The 12,782-nt window shown below is 39.1% G+C and overlaps 1 protein-coding gene across 2 annotated transcripts in view; it reads left to right on the top strand.

Moving 5' to 3' along the window:
• fignl2 (fidgetin like 2) overlaps positions 1–12,782 on the top strand; it is a 32,442-nt gene that overhangs the window by 14,901 nt on the left and 4,759 nt on the right. The window contains exons 1-2 of one of the 2 annotated variants that reach the window (XM_055188880.2): positions 1,198–1,404; positions 2,856–2,993. In XM_055188880.2, coding sequence (XP_055044855.2) covers positions 2,969–2,993 — 25 coding nt within the window. In that variant the 5' untranslated portion in view covers positions 1,198–1,404; positions 2,856–2,968. Of the gene's footprint in view, positions 1–1,197; positions 1,405–2,855; positions 2,994–12,782 lie in introns of those variants that run through there. The other variant, XM_055188881.2, reaches the window with a different exon arrangement.

The following is a 12,782-nucleotide window of genomic DNA, read 5'->3' as shown; positions in this document are numbered from 1 at the left end:
ATAAACATGAGTATCATTAAGAATTGTCTAGAATGTTTAGGGCTCATTTAGTTAGAATTAAAGGTATAATTGAATGTCCATTAACAATGTTTTATAAAGTATATTTATAGTGTTTGAGTAAAAAAATCAATGTCCTATTCAAATAACCAGTTTGTATTTTTCCTTGCATTACAATAAAGGCAGAGGCATCCAAAATGTGTCCCGCATGATAAAAGCAGGGTGGAGTTATGAAGTTTTAAGGACATTTTAAGAATTTAATAGAGTTATGAGGTTTAATTACAAGCTTATTTTGAAAATTTACATGAATTAAATATTTACAAAATCAACAGATGTAAAGTGTGCCCAAAATAATTGATTTATGAAATAAAAGGTTTTTGCAAAGTAGTGACAATATTTAAATAATACAATATTTACTAGGGCTGGGTATCGATTCAGATGTTCTGGATCGTTTGATTCGATTTCGATTCATAAGCTGTCGTTTCGATTTCGAATCTCAGTTCGATTCCGATTCTCGGACAGATTTTTATACTCGATTCTCGATTCAACTCAATAAATATAGATTTAATACAAATTAATAAAATTTGTGGGTAATTAATAAAAAGAAATGAAGAGCCACCAACCTGTATATTACATTTTTTAATTTTAGGTACACTTGGGTAAATTAAAACAGAACCCATCTCTAATTTATAAATGCATACAATTATGTTAAATACAATACAATTTTGATGCAAGATGAAAAATTTTTCATATTTCTTCTATTACGTTATTTAGGTAAATGCAATTTTATAATGTTTGCATGCTATTATAGTTTCAATATCAATTAGATGCGTAATACTTGATGTTTTCGTATATTTGAACTAGTCAGCATGTTTTAATCAGAGTAATTTTACCATTTTGACCAAAATAAACACCATTACCCAAACTCCCTCAGGGACTAGTTCAGCCTCTACTGTTCCCAAAAACTACCTCTCTCTCTCTCTCTCTCTCTCTCTCTCTCTCTCTCTCTCTCTCTCTCTCTCTCTCTCTCTCTCTCTCTCTCTCTCTCTCTCTCTCTCTCCCCACTCAAAGCATGATTGGCCAGCTGCCCCCACTCTATAGTCAACCTCTCTCTCTCTCCTTCTCTGCTTAAATACTTTTAACAAAAAAGAGAGAGAGAGAGGTAGAGAGAGAAAGAGAGAGGGGGGATGGAAGAGGTGGGGGAGGGTAATTGTGTGCGTGTGTGTGTGCATGTGTGTGTGTGGGTACTCTGTTGTCACTGGTTGGGAGGGAAAGAGAGAGAGGGAGAGTTGAGTTGAGTCGTGTCCCATATGTGGAAAAAAGCATAGTAGTGCACACACGAGTCTGTCCGCTCCTAGGATTATCTAACTGGTTTTGAATCTAATGAAGAAATGCAGGCATGAGAAGGTAACTCTAGCTTGGTTTTAAAAATGCATTCTTTTCTGTGCGGTGTTGTCTGTAAATAATTCGCCCTGTCTTAGCACTGAATTGCACTTTCCTTTATTCCTCCTGATAGTTTGAACTCTTCTTCTTCTTCATTGCAATCCCCCTCTTTTAATGTGAAACAGATCCTTCTGCATTCCTCATTCTGCATGCAGGTGTGTTTTAAAGTGTACGACTAGATGAGAAATCATTTTAGGTTTGGACGTGTGTGTACAGAACGGGGTTAGTAGAACGTGTCAGCTATCATTCTGAACAAGTTTCAGTGTTTTGGATAGTGTTTCAGTCAGTGAGCATGCATGTAAAATCTCTCTCTTTAATGTTTAAAACATTTTCTTTGTAAAATCAAGTTTTGGATATTTTTTTATTTTAGTTGATGCATGTCATGTAGTTTCACGATTAATTCATTTTGTGCCAAAACCTGCAGTTATATACTGTAAATGAACATTGACAAAAATATGTTCATTTTATATTAAACATAGTTTGTGTTATGTGCATTGTGGAGTATTCTGTGTTTTTTATGTTTTGGCATATGTTTGATAAAATAAATGATGTTTTATAATAAACAGTATGTCAAAATAAAGTTTCCATTAAGTTTCCCCAAAGCTGCGCTGGACGCCACACTGTTTGACTAACATTATTATGTAATATTTTTCATTCACGTGTGAGCTTTCTGCACGCTCACTTGAGAAGAAATGATGCTTTTCTGATTGTTCAAGCCCTGTATTTACATACAGTACAATTTTTGCAATGTAATTTTTATTGCTTTCTGTCTGTTATTTGGTTGTGAGCTTTCAAAATACAGAAGTAGACTTTGTGCATTATTTTAATAGACTTTAAAACATTAAATATCTTATTTTTTGTTATTTTACTACCATCTTAAAGGTTATATCTTATTTTTATTAATTATTAATTTATCAACACATTTTTTATTGTCGATTTCTTGCTATTCATTTTTTGAATGCCTCACATATCCACCCTAGTAAATAACAGATCTAATCGATGTGATTGGGGATAAAATGAGCTTAAATTTTGTAAAAGCGTACTCTCTGCTGTGGTTACGGGGCGAGAAGAGCAGCTATGGTATGCGTGGTGCTTTTTGTTAGGAAGGTTTAAAAAGCCCTCTTTAGAAACCGGACAGAGCCATACAATCAGCTTAATGCCTGTGTGCGGACTCTTAATGAATACCCTCGTGTGTGTCCAGCCCACAGAGAGAGTGCTTGTGTCCATGACTGTTTCACTCTTGTCCGAATTTGAGATGACGGCTTAAAAGGTCTTGATTGTGGGTTGCGTGCCCGTAGGCGTGAATTCATGCATCATCAACTTGTTTACATTTACAAGCGCCGTATGGATTATGCAACAAGAGCGTATGCATGTACTTCTGCTGAATGTTTCCCGTTCTTCTCTTTCCCGAATAGATTTTATACGGAGTCCCAATGTGAGTGCAAGTGAATGATGGACTACGGCCGTACAGACGCTAGCCTGGGTTTCCCTGCAAAACTATCACCGTAATCGAGACCAGGTCCGCAGAATGCTGAGTCCCATTGTTCCCTATAGTAAGTTCAACCACATTCTCTGTTGCTAAACACAGTTACTGTCAAGTGATGTACTAATAAGAAAATTCCCCTATGGCTACAATTATTTAAGTATTTGTTAAACCTGTTTAACTAATGGCACACGCACACTTGACAATGTCAAACGTGTTTTTTAGCATGTCTCCAGAAAGTTCACCTAAATGGTCGTTGTTTATTTCTGTAGTATGCTTAAGTTAATGATGGGCAAGTTACCTTTTTATATTCAATACTCCAACTCCATTCAGCTAAATTTCTCTTATCTTCTATGGAAGATAAACATCACACCGGTTTGGTAGCTGAGTAACTAAGAAATTTTTTTTTAAGTCACATAATTATGTACAAAATTATTCTTATTCTGGGCGGTAAATTGTCTGACAATGTCATCTTACCATGATTACCATCCTTAACCCAGCAGTGTTCAGCTCACAGTTGCTTCCTCTATCTGTCTTTCTCTTCTGTTTCACCTCCACCCCCCTCTCGACGGACCTAATAACTGACGTGTCCAGTTTTAGCCCCATTCCTAACCCCCCTGCCAGGCTTCATTTGAGCTCGGCGCTGGCCCTCTCCAAAACAGCATTGTTTGTTGGCCAGCATGGGGTTTCTTCCCCCAGTTCTGCTTGAGGAGATGCTTTTTCCCCACTCTTTAGCTCTTCTCCCCTGCACTTTATAACCATGACAGTTACATGAAAAGAGGGAGGGAAATCAAACTAAAGGACCAAGTCACCTCAATTCGAGATGTAATCGTGTATTAATGAGGAGCCGGCTTGAATAGTTTTAAGCTGCCTTGCTAGATTGTTGCTTCAACTATTGAAGTGTAATATGGTGTTATAATTCCATTTAGCAAGGGCTTTTGTTATGTGTGCCAATAGACTTACTGTTTAGTTTGTTTTGTTAAATACCTTTTGTATTGCAAATCCAGTTCGACCTACAAATATAGTTTGAGAAATGATGAAGACATTGAGGGGAGATGGTTATCTTTTCTAATCGATACTGATGATATTGCTTAGACGTTAACTGAAGGTTCCTCTGATGTTCGTTCAAACATTCCTCAGAAGCTGAGTACAAAGAAGTATTTTGTATAGGAACTTAAATGACGGTTTATGTCTAGACACGCCAATTTAGTTTCTCTGTCTAGCACATTTTTTAAGAGAAGTAGTCTTGCCTGAACTGATATGACTGTATTGGTTAGTGATAATAAGCTTTTATTTTTTCAATAGGTATAAATTTAATTTCATCTGATTTAATTTGTTAAGTCTCACTCATTTTAAATAAGAAGTTATGATTTGGCAAACGCTTTTTCCAAAGCAACTAAGCAATGTCTATTCCTTGGGATTGAACCCACAACCTTTTGCGCTGCTAACACAATGACCTATCACTGAGCTAGAGGAACAGTATTCACCGTCTGATAACATTTAAAATCCGTAAAAAAAAGTAAAGTATTTTTATGTGTAGTCATGTGGGTCTCTATGCACACTTTATTTTAAAAAATGTCACAAAGCCCTGACAGAATTTTTTGAATTCTTTGAGGATCTCAATAGTGTTTTGTGTGTACGTGTCTGTGTGTGTTTGTTCAATTTCGTGTTTACTAGTTGTGTTAGGTTTGGAGGCTAATGTGAATTAGATTTTGATTTTCCAGTGCTGCAGCATGTATTTGCATTCAGAACTAGTTTATTCATTCAGTTTTTTATTAGAAACTGCATGTGTGTATGTATGTGCTTATCTTATATGTGGACTACAATGTTAGGACATCTCCTGAAAATTTCCAGTTTAATTTCTATGCTTTTAAAGGCATGCAAACTCCTTGTGTTCCCTTCAGTCCTTTAGTCCTGATACAGTATGTATGCTAGTTTTACCTCATAAGTCCTCTGTTCTGTCGTCAGCTGAATTTAGGGCAGCTTATATAGTATATACGTGAACAGTGTCACATCCGTGCTGGAATTTTCTTAGTGGCTGAGCATTTTTGACGTTGGTGTTTATGTTTGACCTGAGAGGATAGGCATTTTTGTACTCGTACAGTCATGCATCAACACTTACGTGTGCATTTGAGTGTCCATCTCATATTGCATCCACAAACCATCATGTGTGATGTCTCTTCCGTAACTCCGTGATGTGCACGTAAGGGCCACGAGCTGAGTTGCAGTCGAACCTGAAGGAAATCTGAGAGAGATTCCTGGGGTCATGGATACTCCTGGAGGGATTTGGTGAAAGAATCTGTAATCTGCACTTCAAACACACCCTAAAATCAGTCCCAGGCTAGGAGTCCACGAGTGCCCAACTCTTGTTGCTCTAAGTCTTGTTGCTCAGGGGTCCTGCTGTCCAACATATTCCTTATTGAAGGAGAAACAATCATGGCCAGATCCACTTCTAGCGCTGACCCATCCTCTCCCCTCATTACGACCTTATTTCATACTAAAGGACCTGGGCGATAAAGGCAATGCTCGAATTGCATCCGTTAACTCATTAAGGCTTTGAGTCTGGTCTATGGGAAGCGGCTTACTGGATGCCTCTAAAGAAGTGATGTAACAACGAACATCCAACACATCTATTCTAATGAGGGCAGCGGCTCTGAATGCGGCTCTGAAGGGGCCCTTGAGTAAACAGCAAGGTGCTGAAGTGTTGGTGTGAATGGGCACGGGGGTCATTAGCGGCGGGTGTGAATTGGCTTTAATTAGCCCACAGTGCACTCAGTGAGATGGAAGAGTAACGGCACCCATAGGAAACGGGGGGTTAGAGATACACGTTGTGTCAGGTACCCCGCCTCTGCTCATCATCTCAGCATCATTAAAGACAGATCATTAGGCCCATTGCCGCCACAATTACCATTCCAATTAAGACTTCCGGGGCTTATTGGGCACCAAGCGTGTGACCTGCTTTCAGCTCCTTCTGTGGGCCAGAGAGCCAAGATACAGAGAGCCAAGATATCTCTCCATTATGTCCATAACACTTGCTTGGATCAGTTTTTAAAAATCAAAATTTTGTTTAAATTTGAACAGACAAGTGCAGAGATGATAATAAGTCCAATTACAGGTCCTATTTGTAAGTGTAACAGAAAATCCCAATACATAATAAGTAAAGCGGTCAGGGAATTTGAGCGAGGGCACTGTAACGCAGTTAGGGAACTCCGTGAGGGGGTAGGGTGGATGGGAATGAGGGAGGGGTAAAAAAGAGATTGGAAGAAGGGGATGGAAGAGAGATTGGGTAAGGGAGACAGATGGAAGGGGGTGATTGGTCATCACAGAGCTTTAGGACAGCTGTTCTTTGATATATTAGTGGACACAATGACCCAAACCTGGCCTGCGGCCACAGAAAATAGGAACCCTGTTTTTTTGCATGAGTGGGGGAGCCGGGCATTTGGCCATTTGTGGACAAGAATTAGCTGACCAGGGGGTGGGGGAGTTGTTTCTAAAATTATAAGCATCTAGCCACGCATCTAATCATTCATTCACACCACTTAAACTCCGGTAAGACTCTATAAGCTTATAGTCCACACCTTCATTTTTCTCCTAATGCACCTCTCAAATGGACCATTATCCATTTTTGATTGCTTTAAAGAAAGCACATTTCATTTGGTACAAAGTTGGTGTGATGCACAATATTTGTAGCGGCATGCATGCCAACATACCAAGATCCATCAAGGGAACCAACACCTGGCAAGGCTTAGTGTCCCATAGGGCAAAAATAATAACACATACAAAGCTAGATTGAGGATAGAAAGAGCGAGATAGAAAATCAGATCTTTCACTGCCACTCTAGTAGATAGGTTTCTTCCTCTAGGGACCCCACTGGGCCCCGCCTGAAAAGAGCCACGGCGTCTGCAAGTGCGCTGAGGAGCAGGTGTGAAAACTCGTAAGGGCTCCACCGCCTCTTTCTTGCTTTTTTAGGCTATTGAAAGGGAGCAAATGAGAGAGAGAGCTCCCGTTAACCACACTGCTGTAACTAATGCAAAGATTTATAATTGTCTTTGTAATGACCTATTATGCATGCCTTGTGACTGATGATAAGCTGTTGCTGAATGCAAAATTATCTAACGGTTGTTTGAGGACGCACTCGTGCTTCTTTCTTTATTATGTTACTAATAAATACAGTTAGTTTTTAGTTCCTAATTTTACATAAATACAGTATTGTTTTTTAAAGATTGGAATTTGCATGTATATGCATTTAGCAGATGCTTTTATCCAAAGCGTCTTTCAGGGCATCTAATCTATACATTATCAGTATGCATGTTTACTGGGATCTAACCAATGACCTTTGTGTTGCTAACCAATAGACCTACAAGAATAAGGTCAAGCTTGACAAGCTCAGGAATTAAATAAAAAATCAATTACAGATTTGGTATTTTTAAATAAATATTTAGGATTATTCGTAATGTCTAATGCTACATACACACCAAACGCGGGGTTTCACGTTACTCTCGGGATTTAACTTCTTGTCATGCAAATATTTTCCTCGAGTTGAATATTTTTAACTTGGGCGAATAGGGAATGTTTTCACGGCAAACGCGCCACCCATATCGCATCATTCTCATCGCCCCACGCGAGGACGCATCTGATCGTGTCTTTGCATTGACTTTTTATGTAATCTATCACGCGCAAATCATTGAACTCACGTCTGGTGTGAACTCAGAGTTAGTTACTTATCAAATTTAAGGAGATTTATTACATTTAAATCATCTTGCGCAGTCCTTGAGTGCACGCTGTTCTTAAAAATAAAACATAGCCATACCACAAAGAAGTGCTTGGTGATGCCATAGAAGAACCATTTTTGGCTAAATGGTTCCATGAAGAACCTTTAATATCGGAATAATCTTTCAATTTCACAAAAAGTTTATTTAGTTTAAACTGTTTTTTAGGTTATATAAAGTTAAGAAAGAAATGGTTCTTAAAAGAAGCTTTGACTGAATGGTTTTTCTACAGTATGGAATTGCAGTGTATACTTACAAGTGTATTGCGAAAGTCTCAAAACATAATATAATTTTTTTATTACACATTTTTCCTCAAACTTGCTCAAGCCTGTTCCACTGACAGTAGAATGTTTATAAAGAAAATCTTTTTTCAGATTCATTTTGTTATAGAATATCCTGATAGAAAAATGGATTTTAAATACCCATTCTTATTTAAGGAGGGCTAACATCTTGCAAAGACTTATTGCAGTCTTTCTGCATCGATCCAGAGATGTTTGTACAGAATACAAATCAGCAGATAATTAGAACGCTGGGTGCCATCTTATCTACAGCGAAGTGATTAATTCATGTAAACACAATCCTCCTGGTGCTCTCACTTCAACCAGATCTTCTCTGTCCTTCTCTCTCATCTTTCTCCCTTCCTCTCCGTCTCGCTCCCCCTTCTTAATCACTTTGCTCTCTTGAAAGAAGCCTTCTTTTGTGGCATATATGTGGTCTTCAAAGAGAGTTTCTCACATACCAGAACCGTGGGCTGAAGTTTCAGAGCATAATTCCTAACAAAATCTTCACTATACAGCCATTCAACTTCTGTTCAGTTGTTTTGACATTTTAGTGGGAGTAATTAATCAAAAACCCTGGACTTGAGTAATTGTGCGTGTGTCTTTTGTATCACCTCCTTGGTGGTTTAATGTGAGTGTCCTTATTGTGGATGTCTGCCGTGCACACCATTTCTTTAGGTGAAGATGCAGTGAGTCTCTTTAAAAGCATTTGTGGGATTTGATATTGGAATTAGCGATGAGGGGGTTGCTTTTAGTAGATAAACCTATTTAAATCTATGTGAGGGGTTTAGCGAGTGGGTACTCACAATAATACCTGATTGGATTGATTCAGCTCGCTTCTGTTTACAACTGGCCCCTATGCAATCTGCTTGGTTTAATGGCCCCGTGTCCCAGAAGGCTTGTTGCATCCATGTAGGTTTTGTTCCTCAGGGCAGGAAAACAAAAGTGACGCGGCCTGAAAGTGCACACGGACCCCTAGGGAGCTGTGAGACACAGAGCATCCTTTGGCAGCCGGGCCGGGCCTGCTCTCACATTGCAGAACCTTCTGCTCTGGCAACCTGCTTGTGTTGATGTAGTGGCGTCTTAGAGATCACAGCTAATATTTCTGTAAGCCTGACCTTTACATGTAAAAGCGGATTTAATGAGGTAGATCTGCTGATTTTGGTATTTTTAAAAAATAAGTGTGTAAAGCTACGCTATCAAAAATTGACTAGTCGGCAGGTTTTCTGAATGAGTTGTTGACTAATTGGTTTTAATGTATAAGGAAATAATTAGGCTGGTTCACCTGACCCCATTCGGATGCATTTCTTATGGTGATTAGATACATTTTTGCATCCAGAAGCACTTAGATAGACTCCAACTGAGTCCAAAATTATTTTGAATGCACATAACATGGAGATGCACAGCATTAAAAATGTTAACCTGGCTGTGAAAACCCAGCTAAAGGAAATTTTTGTGATTTAATGTCTTTACATAAGTGATCCTACATAATGTAAACAACATATAACATTGATATCTTTATCATTTACTGAGTGATGTCAAAATTTGAAATTAAAGTGAAATCATTGAGTAAATTGAAACGTTGAGACTTTAGACTGGAATCCACAGACATGGTCCCAAATTGTAACTTACAAAATATAGATAAAGTTTTTTCATACACTGATCAGTACCCCTACATCTGCTGTTTCTTCAGCATGTATTTGGAGAAAATCAAGATAGAGCCCAAACAAAACACACACAATCTCCAAAAGTCCCTCAATAAATCCCAGGACGGCACAAAGGCTGTCAGTGCGCTGCTGCTGAATAGATTAATAAGATTTCCATAATTAGGCAGGCCTCGGACAATGGGATCCCTCAGCTTTTGTCTCAGGACCAACAGGATTGTCAGGCCAGGAGGACGTCTGCTGACTGGGCCGCCCAACAATGGATGCACAGACAGTAAGGCGACCATTGGAAACATCTGTCTCCCTGCCAGCCTCGGACCCTCACAGGGCCGCCACTACAGGCCACTCCTCAAAGCATTGACCAGGAACCTCCATGTAGACAATGAAGTTTTGTTTCAAAAGCCCTTCTTATATTAATTCACACAGAACTTATCTGTTTACAACAATCGTGTTAACGGTCATCACCCCACCAGAGAGTGGGGACCAAAAGTACATCTGGATATCAATTTAGAAAAATGAGTGACTTAAAAATCACTTTTTTTCTGAGAATATCAGCATTTTATTTTTGTTATTTGGTATATCCATTTTTCTTTTAATAGGAGCATGCACATCAGCTGGCATAGACTCATTGCACAAGTTTGTGCGAAGCCTGAAGATCTGTTTTATTTCATCACGAGAGCATTTTGTGTGCTTTAATGGGGGCAAACAATTCTGACCTTTTGTACAAGTAGGAAACATGGTCAATATTATTATTTTTTTATTTTATAGTGACCTAGACATCATCAACATTTTAGAGTCATAAATATTTAATTTTTATAAAGTTTAATGTTACTTAAAAAAATTCGAAAAATCTATAACCTTGTTTACGTCCAGGTTCAAAAGATTTCTTTAGTGTCAGATTTGATTGTATAATTCAGAGTGATTCTTTCTGAGGGTTCTGTCTCAGTGAGATGTAAAAAAAAACCCTAAAAAAAATTCAGTGGTCATATGTACCTTTATATGCAGTCATATGCAGTACAATTAGACCATCTAATTTTAAATGTCCATAGTGAGTTCAACTCTGGTGCCTTAAATAGAAGCGCAGATTAATTCACATCTAGATTATTTAAGAATCCCCGCTGAGGTGTAGATATAATTGCAGATCAGCTCATCTGTTTTTGAGTTCTTGCTAATGAGTAACGCTTTTAGCCGGGTAGCAGGACAAGAAAAGGCGATATTATGATCCGCCAAACCACTCCTTTTGAAGCAGACATGTTTTTGGGAATACCCAGACCCAAAATGCATTTCCTTATCCAGCTAGGGCAAGAGCTCTCCCATCTGTGTTGCTACACACGCACTCATGTATATTGATGGAGTGGACAGCAGTTTTGGCCGCCTGACTGAGTTTCCTAATGTCAAGCCCCTTCCTCTCATACACACTCATGCGCGTGCATGCACACGCACACATATGATGGCCGGAGTGCCTGCTGTCCACTCCCCTCCTCCTTCTCTACCCGCTGCAGGCTTTTATGAGCTCCCCTGGGCTGCCATCCATCTTTGTCACACACTGGCCTCATTATTGGGCTTCTTACAGCATTTCACGAACCAACCAGCAGATGAGAATATCCTGCTGGACACTGTTCTTATTGACTGGATGTTGACCCATAACATTGGAGTTTTGTAGTGCATTGAGTGTATATGGGAGTTGAAGTCATACAGGAACTTTACCTGTGTTCACTTTGTTTACTGTGTCATTCATTTTTTCGTTAATTGTTGTTTTGCTTTGGAGTGTTATTAAAGTCATTATTATGAGTAGAAGCACTAGTTTGGTGCTCTGGATTTGAAGGACATTGTAATCCAGTGGCCATCTGGTCTGTTGGTGTGATCTTTTAGAATAAATAGCAGGCGTAATCTGAAGACACACATGGGAAGGTTTGGCGATGGGAGGGGGGGAGAACTTAAGAAACGGAGAAAGCGCACAAAAGGGGGGTGGGGCAAGTTTTTTTTTTTGCAGAAAAAGGAGGAACAGCATACATACAAGACCGAAGTTTGATTTCAACGGCAATAAAGCAACAGCTTGTAAGCAATTGCAAAAATCTGAATACCGAATATTTTCTATATTGCAGCCAGCAAATAAGATTTATGCTTTATTCCTTTACCTTCCCATCTCCCCCTGTAGCTCACACCCCAGGCTGATTCCTGACAGTTCAATAATGCCAAGCTATGTAAGGAATTTCAAGCTAATGCCTCTGGAAGGAGCCGTTGGAAATCCCTCATGAAATGGCTAGTTTAAAGCCATTCTCTGTTCGTTGTAATTCAAGATCAAACAAGAAATGGACATGGCAAAGGATTGAGATCTTTGCACTGGGAAGAGGCAAAAATAGTACATGCCGTAATTTAATACTTTTGGGCCTTTATGATACATTATTATTTATTTGCAATAAGGTTTTTATAATTAATATCTTAATGATCTCTTAAACTCTCTTCAGAACTTGTTGATTTGCTTTACTCAACAATTTTTTACTCTTTGAAGCTGGAAATGCAGAGAAATAAAAAAAAATTTGATAGAGAACAAATGGATCCTAAAACCAAACTTTGTTTTTACTGAGCTTTATTTTCCCTCTTCACATGTGCATTAAGATCTCTTTCATCCCCTCTGCATTAGGCCAGCATAATTAATCAGGAGAAGAGTGTTGGGGATTGCCAGAGGAATGGGCATTCCACATTCCCAGTGCTTCATGGGAAGTGGTCAGTGAATAGCGCAACTATTCCGTCCACCCGTCCCTACCCCCCTTTTCCCACATCATCCCCTCCCTCTCCTCCTCTGTTCCTTCTTCTTTTTCCCTCCCTCTGTCAAGCCAGCCACAGAGGGCTTTTGGAGCAGTGCTTTGTGGATGGACTGCAGTGGTGGGAGGGGATGTATTGAAGAAAACATGGACAGGGTGATAACAGTTTCTCCTCTGGGAGAGCTGCAGATGGCAAAACAAGGCTGCTGTGCGGCTGAGGGCTTGAAAGGAGCAAATTCATAGCCCTCCTCTTTTCTGCTTACTATAGGAAAAAATTCTGGCAACGCTTCTACAAGAAACACCATACAGAATAACAAACAAAAATCAACCTTGCATGCAAGCAGCTTATGTGAAAATTTACTTGTCTAGCTTTATAACTGTTA

Source organism: Misgurnus anguillicaudatus, chromosome 13 (assembly GCF_027580225.2).
Source record: "Misgurnus anguillicaudatus chromosome 13, ASM2758022v2, whole genome shotgun sequence".
Classification (NCBI taxonomy): Eukaryota; Metazoa; Chordata; class Actinopteri; order Cypriniformes; family Cobitidae; genus Misgurnus; species Misgurnus anguillicaudatus.
The sequence above is the reverse complement of the archived record's forward strand: the minus strand, read 5'-3'. Positions and strand labels throughout refer to the sequence as shown.